The sequence below is a fragment of the Elephantulus edwardii genome, unplaced genomic scaffold (genome assembly GCF_000299155.1).
Source record: "Elephantulus edwardii isolate Elephantulus edwardi_28Jun2011 unplaced genomic scaffold, EleEdw1.0 scaffold00001, whole genome shotgun sequence".
NCBI lineage: Eukaryota > Metazoa > Chordata > Mammalia > Macroscelidea > Macroscelididae > Elephantulus > Elephantulus edwardii.
Window position 1 is genome coordinate 45807961 of NW_006399751.1, and position 15969 is coordinate 45823929.

Genomic DNA, 15969 nt, shown 5'->3' on the forward strand with positions numbered 1-15969 from the left:
TCCTCCACTGCCGCCATCTTGGTTCTCCAGGTCATGGTACTCTTACAATGACTTTTAATGTGTTTTGTAGTTATGTCCCCTTTTTAAACTAAATGCTGCTCATTTAGTTTGCTAGCTAGAGTGTTTTTGCACAAGGATCTTTAATTTAATAAAGTAGAAAATAACGGTCAGTGTTCTCCATTACAAACAGCAACTTTTCAAACTGATATTTAAAAAAGATTAAAGTATTACACCAAAAAATTGGCAGTCTTGCCTTTTATTATTAAAAAAGTTTGATTGCCAAAGAAATATGAAGAACATAGTGGGAAAGTACATGAAAGAATGTTTAACTTCTTATACCAAAAGTGTAACAAAAGTTTCTACTGGAGACCCAAACCTATTTTTATAAAAGAATGTTTATAATTGTACCAGAAAGTGACATACAGATAAACCTATCAATTATGCACAGGGTCTATAGTTTAAGTGGTGAAGGAGTTTGGTAACACTGGAAATAAGTGGCAAGGTTTTCTTGTTTGGAGTTTTTTGGGTTTGTTTCTTATGCATGAAGTCCTTTACACAGCATCAATTATCAAGTACATGGAACTTACAGTAAAAAAATGATCAGAATCAAAAGTTAATCATGTATGATGAAAAGTTCTTTCAGTTAGTCCTGATTGCCCATGTGTTGACTTCCTGTTTGTTCCAGCAATTAAAGACATAAACTCAAACTGGCTAAAATTTTTTACTCTCTCTCTGATAACCATTCCTAGAACCACAGCAGGTATGAATCATTCGAGCTTGTTTCCCCAATTCTCTAGCTCTGGAGTTCTGCTATGGAAATTGCTGGCTTTAACAATGAAGAGAAGTTGGGGTGTCTATATCCAAGTTATTGAAATAAAATTGGTCTACCTTTAGAGGAGCTGAGTTCTGGCACTCAACTATTACTAGCAAAAGGTACTGCTGGTTAAATTATTTCCTTTAAGTTATTTCTAGATTTCAAAGTCATATAACAGAAGATCTTAATTTATGTAATAAATCACCTGTTGTGTGTTTAGATACTAAAAGTCTAAAAAACAAGTCATACCTAATACCACTCTATATCTTGCTTTCTCTATTAAAATGTGCACATGGGAAATCAGCATAATTTAGCACAATCTACCTAGCTACAACTTTTTGAATATTTACAAAACGTTGAGTCTCAATGAAGAAGCTTTTATTTAAAAGACATAATATTATTTTTTTAACATAACTCAGTTTTATTGAAAAGACATAATAATATTCTTTTAAAACCCTAAATTGATCCAATTTATTTTTAAAATAAGGGTTGACTCGTGTTTTCAGTTTATTGGCATACAGAAAACCCTTAATAGAATAATGTGGTAGGCTTCCTTTTCAACATCTTCATGTAAGAATTTCACAGTGCCATAAAGTGATCACTATTAAGTGTGAAGGCAGCCAAAGTCTGATTGGATTTAAAGTACAGGCGAGGATATTTTTGTTATCCCCTCCAAAGAAATGTTGGCACATACCTTAACTGCTCAAATTATAAAAATCACTCAGCACCCATTTCTTAGGGTTGAATATATTTTTATAACAACATTGTACTCATTACTATTAGTGGACAAAATAGCTCCTTTACAAATCTAAAAACCTAACAGGGAGCACAGTGATTTAAAAATTAGGAGAAAGCTCTCTCAATCTCTGTCCATTTCAACAATAACAAAGCAAACAGAAGCACTTCTTTAAAAATGCCATTGCTAAATTCTTAGAGGAAAAAGAAAATTTAACTCTTAGAGGAGTGCAGTAAAAACATCAACTATGTCTGTTGTACAAATGTCTCTCATTTATGAAAAAAGTGAACACTTTGATTCAAAGGATTCTCAAATATTTCATCAATACAAGTGTAATTTAAAGTTAAAAGTAGAAATACATTAAATTTGTTAAGCACCCACTAATATATTCTATTATTTTCTACAAAACCCATACTTAAGATATAATATGCTAAGTGACATAATTTCCAGCAATCAACTTGTACATTTTCAACCTACAAATGTATCTAAAACAGTCCATCGTTATATACCCTTTTCGAGAATGAGGTGTTTCGATTCAAACATTTCCCAGATCTAAAGTTCTCTTGTTTAAATGGCAGTTGTACTTTAAACATTTAAAATTTAACTTTTAAATGCATCCCCCTGACCCTTAAAAATGATGAGTCTCCAACTTCAGTATCTCAGACATTACAGCTGAGTGAGGGATCTGCAGACATGGCTTAGAACCTGGCTCAAATTCCTTGCAACTGCAAGTCTTAAGACAAGGATACTATTTGCTCTGCTTCTGTTTTGAAGGCCAATAAAGTTATTACATACCAAAGTATTAATACAAATACAAAATGTTAATACAAATGCAAAGGACACTTGGGATGAATACAAATTGACTTTGTCCTATAAACAAAAGTCTGATATGGTAAACTGTATGCTCTGTATCAGGACTTAGACATTTATGCTTCTGACCCTTCATTTATCTGACCATTCTCCTGTAGTCATTTGTCCTCCTTACATGCTGTTTTAGCTTTTATAATTGCTCCAGGCCTGAAATTACATTTCCTTCTCATAGAGTGTGGAAATCTGATCAGTAAATTGGCAGAAACGAAAGCTCTAAGGCCTGTTACTTTAGCAGACGTGTTCCCATTGAAAGAGTGGTTCCCTAACAAAGCTAGGTATTTGACTCATCTAAGCAGCCTTTTAAAATGTGAGATTACAGGCTCCAGTCCTATAGATTCTGTTTCAGGATGCTGATGGTAGAAATCAGGAAAACCCCTAAAAGTTCCCCTGAGGTAATTTCAATAATCAATTCGTATGGGATTCACTCCTTTACCTTCCACATCTTCAACAGATTTTAATAGTTTGCTTGTTTTTAAGATGAAAATGTCCCCTTTCGTTTTTCATGCACATTTAGATTGCTTGTGACCTTGGCTTAGAACACCTCATTACACTCTTTTACAAGAAAACTTAAAAACTGATAAACTCAGAGCGAATTCAATTTGAGTAGATGCTGAAAGGTAGCTGGTTCCGCATTCATGTTGTTGTTGTTAAGTGCCATCAAGTTGAACACAACTCATAGTGACCCTATGAACAAAAGACCTGAACCCTGTTCTATATGCTGAAAGGTAACTGCTTCCATATTCACATGGCACCTGTTTCCTGCTTTCCTCAAGGTCAATCACTGGAACATAAAGATCAGGTAACCATATTTGTTATCGGCAGAGCTCCTCCAAATAACAGAATGGTGGCTGGCTAGTCAATATTATTACAAAAATATTTCTGGCAGATATAAATGAAAAGTATTTTTTAAACTACATGCTTTCTGTATAAAACCAAAAACATCCAAGCTTCTGAAGTCTACCATAAAGAGGAAAGTTGACCAAAACATGGTTGTTTAAAAATGTTTTCAACTAACTGAAACTGTAAGTGTTTAATAGGTATAATCTCATCCTTTTGGAGGTTGAACAGGCATAAGTGGAATTCAGTTTCCATTTAATCAACCTAAACAGTTAATTGTGACAACGATCAGTGAGTATTTGGTATAATGCCGTTTTCAACACCATCCCTTCCAAGTTTTGTACAGAATTCACAGATGGGTTTTCCCGTGTACTCTAGGCACTGCGGAACGTTGTCATGTCCTTCGGCTCTCTGCTCGGGATACACCAGTCATCGGCCTCATGGTTGGTGTTGTAATGCTTCCAGGCTGCTTTGTTGTACACTGGGAGTCTCTCTATAGAGTCTGTCGACAAAGCCTGAAAAATCAAGCAGGACCCATTTTGATATATTTTTTTAAAAATTCACTATTTGAGAAACTATACAAGGGCACAAAAGTTACTAAAAATAATACTGCCTTCAGATCCACCAGCTGCTACACAGAAAGAAGGGGACTCTCCTCCTGAACAGATTGGTGGAAAACTTCTCCTGAAACTTGATGGAAAGTTGTTATGAGTTGGAACCAACTCGACAAAAATGGGAGAGAGTCACTGTACAGTCTTTAAACTCCTCATAACATTCTCAACAAGTACAGCACTACATTTGAAGCCACACAGCTCTTACTTAAGCACTTCTGGCTGCATCAGTCCTCTTGCCTTGGAAGCAGTCGCTGCAGTCCCAGCACACACGATTTCTGTGTGGGGCATCACTTCATTTCTAACATGCCACTACCATTAATTCACGATCTCTTGTCAGTTTCCTATAAATCACTGGAGCTATCCAATTAGCAGTGATCAACTATTGTTTCTCATTATCTGATTAAAGTTTTAACCTTTTAGGTTTCTTCCCAAAATGGAACTAAACAATTCTCACCTATATATTGTCTTTAAAAAATCCAGAACCCTTTCATCCACAGACTCAACAAGAAATATTACATTTGGTGGCAAAACATTGTCTTCATACTGCCATTTTCAGGTTCCCCACAACTAAGAAGGGAACAGTATGATCTATTGTTGGTTGTTATTGTTAGGTACCAAGTTGTTAGGTGTTGAGGATGACTCATGGTGACCTATGAACAACCAATCTGAAACTGTTCTATACCGTGCCTTCTTCACAATCTCTGACACATTCAAGCCCACTGCTCCAGTCACCGTGTCAACCTTTCCAGGTAAGTTTATATTTCCTATATACATTCTTAAGCTTTTCCTATCAAATAGTCGCCATCTAGTGGCCAGAACCGAAAACTTTTGTTAGGTGCTCTCAGACATGTAAAAAGCCTGTGAGACAAACCCCTAATATTCTTATCTTTAAATTGCATCAAGTGAATAAAATTCTATTTATAGTTAAATATTGACATCCTTTCTTATAAATAAAAATATCATTAAATCAAGAAACTAAAGACAAACCTTAATGTAGATAACTGCATCTGTCCCATAGCCCTCAAGGGAATACAGCTTTAGGTCTCCCTGGAAGTATTGTGCATACAGACGAGATATGGGCAAACCATAGCCAAATCCAGCCTGTTGAATGAGAAAGACAAAAATTCGATTCAGAAAAGCTTCACTTTGTAATACTTTGCTATCTATATTCAACGTCACCAAAGAACCCAGTCAGTGCTAGTAGGGCCTACATCTAATGTACATAAGCCTCACTACTCCTTTCAAGCCTGAACCAACCAGTGCTCAGCAGATGCTGAGGGGTCTTCCCTGTAGTCATTTAAAACTCCCCGATGTTCTGTTTTCTATGATTTTGGTGTTCTGGAAAAAGCGTGCTGTTTTTTCCCAATGACCTATTCTAGATTCTTCCAATACTACTTTTAACATTCCATGAAATGTGTTGGCTATTTTAGAAGCAAAAGTGAAATAGATTTTGTAGTGACTTAACACGTCTCCTAACTTCAGACCATGGTTTTCCAGCTGTGTGCTGAATCTGAAAGAAACCATTTACAGAGCACAGATGTCCACTCCTTTCCTTGCTTAGCACTGCACGGATACGGAAATGCAAGCTTCTAAGAAAGGCTTTCCAGATGATACAGGATCTACCTTCTGCCTCCCACTTTTAAGGTCAGCAGAATTAAATCTATTACTTTTAAGTTCCTTGATGTGGTCTCAGGAGCCAGGGTTCTAGGTTCAAATTCAGACTCTGACATAAGTGTCTGTTTGTCTTTCCAAGTAACCATTCTCCATTATTCTCCCTGCCCTGAAAACTCAGGGGAACCACTTACATCAATGCATCACTGAGCACTCTATTTCCAGGGGATCCAGTCTGTATGGCACCCAGAAGGAGTTGAGAGACAGAGAAAGTCAAGCTATTCACTCCCCTGGCTTCCTCTGTGAGGCTGCTTGGAGTAAAGAGGGCCTATTGAGAAGACCTCTCTCTACAACTTTCTCATCTTCTAGGTTCTATTATCTTCTTTTCCTTCTCTCTTAGAGTAAGGGTGGTACCAGCCCTACTGCTGCTAATCCTGGGCTCCTGGACCCTCCCCATACTTCCCTGTGTCATGTAGTTTCTTTATAAACGACCTTTCTTGAATTATCCTAAGGTGACTGACCACCTACTTCCTGATTGATAGTGGTTCTAGAAGAGCCTCCAAAAGAGGGGACACAGGTAGGTAGCTCAGACACCCCTGTTACTTGACCTACTCTACCACTGCTCTCTCTCAACCACATCTATGGAGATTCTCCTGTAACTAACAGAGAAGCAAGAAATGGCATGAACTTGGTCCACAGATGGCCCTACACAGAATGTCACACCATTAAATCAACCTCCCACAGCCCTCTTAAAGGTGGGCCTGGAAGAGAATAAATCCTACCAGTGAGCAAAACTTGAAGGATTACACTGATAAAGCACTTTCAGGCAGTGATGACCAGGTACTCGGAAAGAAAGAAAGAACAAAACTAGGTAACAGGGAGGTCTGGGGAAAATGTGGACAGTTTGTTTGCTCTGAAAGGGTTTAGAAGGTAAAGCTAATCTGTCCCATATAAATGCCCACCAGAAGACATCCACTCGGAAGTGCTCAACAATGCGGTGGACAAGATGCTCATTCCTGTGGATGGCAGGCAGCCCTTCTCCAGTTACCCACTGCTTGTTTTTTAATAGGGTCCACAGATAGAGCCATCATGGCAGCACTAAGGAGTCTTTCTAAGAACTCCCCAAGTCTAACCCTCACTGAGGCTGACTTGGTTGCCACCTCAGCCACATACATGCCCCACCTACCAACAGTAGAGGCCAATGCTGGAACCCCAACATGGCACCTTCCAGTTCTTTGGTAAAAAATCAGTAACACTGAACCTCTCCCATCAGTGACAGGGCTTTGTCTTCCAATACCAGGCAAATATTCTGGGATGAAATTGCTTTCATGTCTAAAGCACCTCTAGACTGCTACTAGACTTACAGAAACCTGCAGGTAGGACCACAGTATCCTACTGCTTCCAACCAGATGATATAGTTTGTGACAAAGGAAATGGAAATTGGGCTCACATCTACAGCATTTACTGATCTGACTATATGACCTATACCCCAAATATAGCTGGCTTGATGTGGAATGGTCTAATTAAAGACTCGCTTATGGCTAGAAGACAACATCCTGTCGAGAATTACAGGTCAGAAATTTGGCAATGTGCTCTTAAGGGACAGGGACAGTTCAGAAACTGACCTTATTATACCTGATATAGGTGATTTAAGACCAAAAAAACACCAACACAAAGACTCTAATTTGAATCATATCAAGCTAGTGATTACATTTCTCAGAATGCTAGTTTTATTTTTCCATGCCTGGAATATGAGATCTTTTTAAATAAATTACAAACTCTTAAGGGAAACACATCAACATTGAAGAGAAAATCCATGTTTAACTGAGTACTAGTAAAATGATTAACTTAGTCTTCACATTATTCATGGCATATCAAAAAATGTTGTTTATTTTTACTAGTATATTTACTAATACAAGGGAGCTCTAGTAGCTTAGTAGGAAGAAGTGGTGCTGCCAACATAAAGTCAGACCACAGAAACCCACCAGCTGCTTGAATGGAGAGAGATGGATAATCCCCTGTGTGATTTTCAGTCTCTGAAAACCCACTGGAGGGTCAGATATGAGTTGGTTCCAATTCAATAGCATACAATTGTCAACAACAAAGTATCACCAAAAAGCCTAGCAATGAGAACTCCAAAATAAATATTCCTTGGTTTCTGCCCTTTACAATTAAAAAAGAAAACATATTTTGCCCCAGGCTTTTTTACATTAAGTGTTTCTTTCTAATTTATTCCTCCTTCCTTGTGGGCCATCCTACACAATGACTTAAATGATTTTCTAGCAGGTAGACCCCAGGGAAACCAGCCCACAAATATACATGAGATTATTTTGTGATCACATACCAGAGGCACTGCTCGGGAAGTCTCAACACAAGGTCGGGGTGCGGTTGAATACATGTAGTTGAAGAGTCTGTCAATTTTCCTCAGAGGAACTCCACCTCCTCGGTCACTCATCTAAGATGAAAAACAACCATGCATCTAAGCACACCAAGTGAAGTGCAAAGTGCACACCTGTGTCACAGTTAACTCAGGCCAAAGAGTCTTCCCCTCCTGCACTGTCCCTCTACTCTACCCAGCATGATGTCCCTCTCTAAAGACCTGTCTCTCCTTACAACATGTCCAAAGTATGTCAGACGAAGCCACAGAATCCTTGCCTCCAAGGAGCAGCCTGGTTTAATCCTCTCTACGATGAATCTGTTTGTTTTCTAGGCAGACCATGGTACATTCAATACTCTTCTCCATCACCACAGCACAAAGGCGTCAATTCTCCTTCTATCCTCCCTAGTCATTGTCCAACTCTCTGATGCATAACAAGTGATTGCAAAAGCCATGGCCTGTATCAGGCAGACCTTAGTCTCCAGAGAGACACCGTTGCTCTTGGGTACTTTAGAGAGGTCCCTAACAGCAGACTTTCCCATCGCAATACGTTTTTTATTTCCTGGCTACTGGTGCCAAGAGTGTTGACCGTGGAGCCGAGCAAACTGAAGCTGTGAACAATCTCAATCTCTTCACCATCCATCCTGATGCTACCAACTGGTCCAGTGGTGAGAAATTTTGTCTTCTGGACATTGAGCCTCAGTCCGTTTTGAAGGCTGCAGTCCTTGACCCTCTGCAGTAAGTGCATGAGGTCCTCCTCAGTTTCAGCGAGCAAGGTTGTGTCATCTGCATAACGCAGATTGTTGACAGATCGTCCACCAATCCTAATGCCACGCTTCTCCTCATAGATCCCAGCCTCTCGGATAATCTGCTCTGCATACAGGTTGAAAAGGTATGGAGATAGGACGCATCCCTGATGTACACCCTTCCCAATTTTGAACCATGCAGTGTTGCCCTGCTGGGTGGGACATCCAGACTCTTTCTAAAATCTGCCTCTTGAAATGTTTGGAGTGAAGTTGTTGTGGTGTTGTTATGTGCTGTTGAGTCGCTTGCGACTCATCGCGACCCTATGTACAACAGCCCTAAACTCTGTTCTGTCCTGTGCCAATCGCAATGTCTCTGACACTCCCATCCCGATTACCCCAGTCACTGAATCAATCCACACCTCATAGAGGGCCTTCCCCTCTTGTGCTGTCCCTCCACCCTCCTTTATTTCCTGGAAAATCCTCTCTACTGAGTATGTTGCTGTGAACGGGTTTTTTAGTTGAGTTTTTAATATTCATAAGAAGTCCTTGCAGTATGCACTTATTATTTTTAGAACAGAACACAGCAAATTCATTAACATGAGTCAGAACCGACTCACAGCTGGCCCTTCACTGGCTTTCGGAAGCTGTAAATGGCACAGGGTGAGACTGCCCATCTTCCTCCTGAGAAGCTGCTATTGGAATTTGAAAATTAAAATCTGCTTTGAAATATCATTTGAAGACTTACCTATTCTTTATCCACAATTAAGTAATTGTAGTATACAAACAAATAAGAACTTTATTAAGAATCCTCCAATGGCACAACAGTTAAAGCTCTTAGCTGCTGACCAAAAGGTAGGCAGTACAAACTCACCAGTTGCTCCCCAGGAGAAAGACACAGCATCTGTTTCCATAAATATCTGCAGTCTTAATCCCAAAGGTACGTGGTTCAAATCCACCAGATTCTCTGCTGGAGGAGAGACAATCTTCTCCTGTACCAGTCAGATCTGATTTGACGGTACACACACACAAAAATAATAAATTTTTTTTTTAAAAAAAGGATCTGCAGTCTTGGAACTCTAATGGCGCCATTCTACCCTATCTTACTGGGTCACTATGAATTGGAAAGAATCTGACAGCTCTGGACTTCTCTCGCCCCCCCCCCCCCCAGTTCTATGTAGCTTTATGCTTGAAATCATTCTTGCCTATGAATTCAAAGTCCTATAAAAAAGGTTTCTTTTAATAAGATGAATAAACAAAGTTCTCCACATTTTTCTGAGTTCTTTCAACTTGTCAATTCATTCTTTAATGCAATGCTTGGGTGCACGTTTGGTGGTAACAGGAATAAGAAGTAAAGACATCCTGTAAATACTAAATAACAGACTAGAATTAACGTTATTGTTGTTGTGTACCATGAAGTCGGAACTAACCCATAGCTGACCCTCCAGCTCATTTTCAGAGGTCATAAATCACACAGGAGACTGCCCATCTTCCTTCAGTAGAGCAGGTGGTAGATACAAACTCAATACTTTTATCTTAGCAATGCAACTCCTTACCACTAAGTCAGCAGAGTGCCCTAGAATAGGTAGTACGAGAATAGTAAAGCTGGCCAACTCTTTTTTAATTTTCTTTAACCTTTCAGCTACAAATACTACAGCAATCTGTTAGTTATGAAACAAGAAGTGCTTCCCAGCTACAGGAGAGCAGATGAACTGAGCAGAAGGGACTGTGAGAGGCATCATCTTACAGCAGGTGAGAGGCAGACTGCACTACAGCAATATAGTTAAAAACTGATAAAGGTTACTTCCTCTCCTTTGCAGCCAAAAATACAATAAAGAGGACTTGATGAGCTTTAAAGATACTGATAAAATAGTCAAAAGAGCTTCTAAGAGAGTCATAACAGATGGTGTCACACCAGAGGAAATGAGTTCTTTATGATAAGGAGAGGAGGAAATAATGGTGGTGACAGGTTTAGTTTCCAAAATTGTATACACTTAAAATAAGAAGATAAAAGGGAAGCACTCTGTCAGCAAGTGCACTGAGACACGTGGAAAAACAACAAGAAACAACATCTGGGTAAGAATTCAGAGAGGAGGAAAAAACCCAGAATCATGACCCCAGAAAGCTTGCACCAAGGAAAAGAAAAAGATTATGAAAGAGCAGGGTGGTCGAGAGCAGTGCAGAGAAGAAGGGTGATGAAGAGAAGTTTCCTAATTATTTTTCAAGTTTTCTCTTCGGAGCATAAAACCACTACTTCTTAACATCACTAACCCAAAGCTGCCAGTTCTAACTTCCTGGTTCCTGCAGCACTGCACTCCTTAATTTTAGGCCCTGGGAGGAAGGAATCACTACTTGCTGGCAGCACTGCAAACAGGAATTTCCAGTGAGTTTGATTCTTTAGATTTGGAGTCACCTGGTTGGGCTGCTGAGCACTGGTGGCATTGTCAATAGGGAGTTAGTAGCACGAATCCACTAGGAACCTCAAGGGAGAAGATGGGCAATCGCCTCCTGCACAATTTAGCCTCAGAAACTTGAGAGTCATCTATGAGCCAGTTCCAACTCGATGGCAAGCAGACAGCTGCTAACCCAATGGAGGGTCAGCTTGGGTAGGACTCAAGTTGATGGCAATGGGTAGGCTCTTAAAGCCTCTTAACCACAGCTATTGTACAGGACAAAGTAGTAAAGTCAGCAAAACCTAGTGAACCAAGAAATGTTCGTGAAAAATAAATTGGCATTGGCTAACATTAATACAATTTACTACATGTAGAAGGGAACTCTGATGGCTTAGTGGTAAGGAGGTATACTGCCAATCCTAAAGGAACACAATTCAAATCCACCAGCTGTTCCATGGGAGAAAGATGGGCAATCGCCCATGCACTGTACTGCCTCTGAAATCCTGTTGGAAGATCAGTGATGAGTTGTTTCTGACTTGACAGTACATAACAATAAACACCACACATAGAACAAATACAAAATCTGAAAAGAGCAGTTAAGAGCTGTAAGACAGAAAAACCAACTCATTGGCGGGTTTCTTTAGGAGAAGAATAGAAGACTAAAAAAAAAAAATCAATTCTTTGAATATACTAAAAGAATGGAGGTGCAGTGGGAGTCCAGGCTTTGACCTTGTAAGATTGAGATAAGTGATGTGAAGAATGTGTTATTGAAGAACAGTAGAGTAAGCATTTAACACATAAAGAGATAAAACAAAGGTTGTGCATTCATGTGACCTTGGAACTGAAGAGGAAAGTGAAAAGTGGAAGCAGACTGGGATAGTTTTGAAATTTGTAGAATGGTTCTGTTCAACACTCTCTCCCTTTCCATAAAATACAGAGGTCTCCTAACATTAAACCAAGCCTGTCCACCAACAGAGAATGATCACGGCTCAGTGAACAATGACCCATGCAGATGGTGAGTGGCTTCAGGTTTTGGAAATAAATATAGACCAGCACGTTAACGATAAAAGACGCAGGAAAAGGCACAAGATAGACCATACTACTATAGAACAATTTAACCCCAAAGCCAAAGACACATATTATTTTAACTAAACATTAACAAGTGATAGCTAACACAACTAACAAACATTAGACTCTAGCTTGTAAATGTAAAGAAGCATTCACATTATTTTCTTCAGCAAACAGATGGTATGATATACTCTCTCTCATATTATGTATTTATATATATGAAACATATATATATATTTCATTCTTGTGCATGAACAAGCTGCCCAAAGAGATAAAATGAAAAAGGAACCCACAAGGGAACTGGACAGTGAAGGAAACTAAGGCTTTAATTAAAGCAAAACAAACAAAAAATCAATTATATTTTTCAAAAAATTACAAATATCTTCAGAAGGATAAGAGATACAGCTAGAATAAAAAGGTCAAAAGTCATTGCCATGGAGCCAGGACTGACTCAGAGCTGACTCTCCGGTATGTAAGCAGAGGCTGTAAATCAGATAGGAGGGGATTGCCCTCTTTATCCCATGAAGCAGCTGGTAGATTAGAACCACCCGCTTTGGGCTGGCAGTGCAACTCCTTACCCACTAGCCCACCAAAGTGCCCGATGACTAAAACAGAACACTATCAAAAAGAATGATCAAAAATATAAGAGTTCTCACAAATTTCCAGTAAAACAGTGGAAATAAAGTATCAATAGGTAGGCTAGGAATTCAAAGTCAAGGAAATCTCACAAAGTAGATAAAGAGATGGAAGACAGATTAAAAAGAAAAATCTGTGAATCATTTCAGGAAGTCCAGCATCTTACTGTCTAGTATTGAACTGATTGGCTTACTATAGTCTGATTGAACAAATAGCTTGGAAAAGAAAAAGGTCAAAGAAATAATGAAAAGTCCTAAGTACCCAATAAGTCTACAGAAATCCTACCCTGACTACACCTAATCCCATATAAAGAACCCACCCACTAAGTGAACATTCCATGAACTGCCAAAAGAATAAACAGGTTTGTCCTGGAAATGGTAAATCCAAGCTGCTCCTTGGAGGCAAGGATTTTGAAGCTCCATTTCATATTGGGTATGTAATCCTTGTAGACAGACATCATGCTTGAAAGGGTGTGGATGGAGGGTCAGCACAGGAGAGGAAGTCCCTGAAGGAGATGGATTGACAAAGGAACTGGGGTAATGTGTTAGAGGCAGTGAGACTGGCTCCAGATAGGATGGAGTTCAGACCTACAGTGTATATGTCACTATGAGTCACAAGTGACTTGACAGCACATAACAACAAGAAGGCAAGCTTCAGATCTGTTGATCATAGAGTTGCTATGAGTTATAGGTGATTTGATGGCACCAAACAATAACACAAGAAGTGCATTACTAGGCTAATGAACAAGAAATCCTAAAGAAAGCCTTTCAGACTGAAATCAAAGGACAATAAGCACAAACTCAAATGCACATGAAGAAATAAAAAACACAAGTAAAGTTAATTATGTTTAATTAATCCAAACCAAAACTAACTGCTATCCAGTCAGTTCAGATTATTGTAATATCCAAAGCACCAATAAGGAAACAAAATAAAATAAAAATATATAAGAAATAAGAGCATTGTAATTCTTCACTAGAAAATATAATTTTAACACAAAAGATAGTAGTAATGGAGAAACAGGAACAAAAAAGATATAGTTTACACAGGAAAACGAAGATAAAATTACAAACATAAAGTTTACCTTATCATATTATATTATTATGTACTGTCAAGTCACCTGCGACTCATAGCGACCCTGTGTACAACAGCCCTAAATCCTGCTCTATCCTGAGCCAATCTCAGTCTCCGACACACCTACCCCCACTACCCCAGTCACTCACTGATCAATCCCCCTCATAGAGGGTCTTCCTCTCCTGTGCTGTCCCTCAACCCTCCCAAGCAAGACATCCTTCTCCAAGGATTGGTCCCTCCCTGAAACATATCCAAAGTATGTCAGATGAAGATCAGAATCCTTGCCTCCAAGGAGCATTCTGGTTTAACCCTCTCCATGATGAACCTGTTCATTTTCTTAGCAGTCCATGGTATATTCAATACTCTTCTCCAGCACCACTGCTGAAGGGCATCAATTCTTCTTCTATCCTCCCTAGCATTGTCCAGCTCTCCAATGCATAGCAAGTGATTGCAAAGACCATGGCCTGTATCAGGCGCACCTTAGTCTCCAGAGTAACACAATTGCTCTTCAGTACTTTGGAGAGGTCCCTAACAACAGAATTTCCCATTGCAATATGTTTTAATTTCCTGGCTGCTGGTACCAAGAGCGTTGACTGTGGAGCCAAACAAACTAAAGCTGTTAACAATCTCAATCTCTTCACCATCCCTCCTGATACTGCCAATTGGCCCAGCGCTGAGAAACTTTGTTTTCTTGATATTGAGCCTCAATCCATATTGAAGGCTGCAGTCCTTGATTTTCTGCAGCAAGCACAATTATATTAAATATAAATGACTGAACAATACAATTGAAAAGCAGTGACTAGAGAATGATTAACAAGATATACCTTAGTTGAGGAGACAAATTGGTTTAAAGTACAAGGACAGAAAAAGACAATGAAAAAAGAAATCAAAAGAGTTGTTATAGTTATGCTAATACCAAACTACACTGCAAAGCAAAAATTATTACTACAGACAATGAAAGATGTGTATAAGGATAAAAAGACAATTACATCTAAAGGAAGAATTGTTGGAGAAATCCAATTATCAGCTGTGGAAACTAGGCCACATGCTGACTGTGGAACAGACTATCAACTACTCATATGCAACTTGAAACCGAAGCTAAAGAAAATCAAATCAAATCCCAAAGAACCACAGTTTGACCTAGAGTCTATCCCATTTGAATATAAAAAACAACTCAAATACAGGTTTGCGGCCTTGAACACTAATGAGCAAAGACCAGATGAGCTGTGGGGGGATATCAAGAATATCATCCATGAAGAATGCAAAAGGTCATTACAAAGATAGAGGAGGAAAAACAGGCCAAACTGGATGTCAGACGAGACTCTGAATGTTGCACTAGAGCACCGAAAGCCAAAGCAAAAGGAGGAAATCAAGAAGTTGAGGAGCTGAATAGAAGATTTCAAAGAGCAGCTCAGGAAGACAAAGCAAAGTATTATAATGAAATGTTCAAAGAGTTGGAGTTGGAAAATCCAAAAGGATGAACTCGCTCAGCATTTCTTAAGCTGAAGGAACCAAAGAACAAATTCAAGTCTCAAATTGCAATATTTAAGGATGCTATGGGCAGAATATTGAATGACCCAGGAAGCAACAAAGGAAGATGTAAGGAGTATATGGAATCACTATACCAAAAAGATTTGGCTGACAAAGAAGAATTTCATGAAATTACATATGATCAAGAGGTAATAGTGATTAAAGAGGAAGTTCAAACTGCTCTGAAGGAATTATCATAAAACAAGACCCCAGGAATTGACAGTATAACAACTGACATATTTCAATAAACAGATGCTGCCCTGGATGTGCTCCCAAGGTTGTGCCAAAAAATCTGGAGGACAACTACCTAGCCAACTGACTGGAAGAGATCTATATTTATTCTCACTCTAAAAAAAAGGTAATCTGACAGAGTGTGGAAAATTATCCAATAGTATCACTGATAAAACACACAAGCAAGAACTTCCTGCTGGATGTTAGCCAAAAAACAACTAGAAGAGCACATCAACAAGCCTGCCAGATATACAGGCTGGGTTTAGAAGAGGTCATGGCTCTAGGGACATCATAGCCAATGTTAGATGGATTTTCGTTGAAAGTAAAGAGTACCAGAGGAATATATGCCTGTGTCTCATTCACAATGCAAAGGCATTTTACTGTGTGGATCACAACAAATTGTGGCTAACCTTGAGAAGAATGGGAATCCAAGAATAT

At 39.1% G+C, this 15969-nt stretch overlaps 1 protein-coding gene across 1 annotated transcript in view; it reads right to left on the reverse strand.

The window, feature by feature from the left end:
* Positions 1-3497: 3497 nt before the first annotated feature.
* Positions 3498-15969, reverse strand: part of PDK1 (pyruvate dehydrogenase kinase, isozyme 1) — a 50168-nt gene continuing 37696 nt past the window's right edge. Inside the window, exons 9-11 of the mRNA XM_006878831.1 lie at positions 7827-7937; positions 4859-4972; positions 3498-3772 (exon numbers count right to left, since the gene is read on the reverse strand). Coding sequence (XP_006878893.1) covers positions 3632-3772; positions 4859-4972; positions 7827-7937 — 366 coding nt within the window. The 3' untranslated portion in view covers positions 3498-3631. The remainder of the gene's footprint in view (positions 3773-4858; positions 4973-7826; positions 7938-15969) is intronic.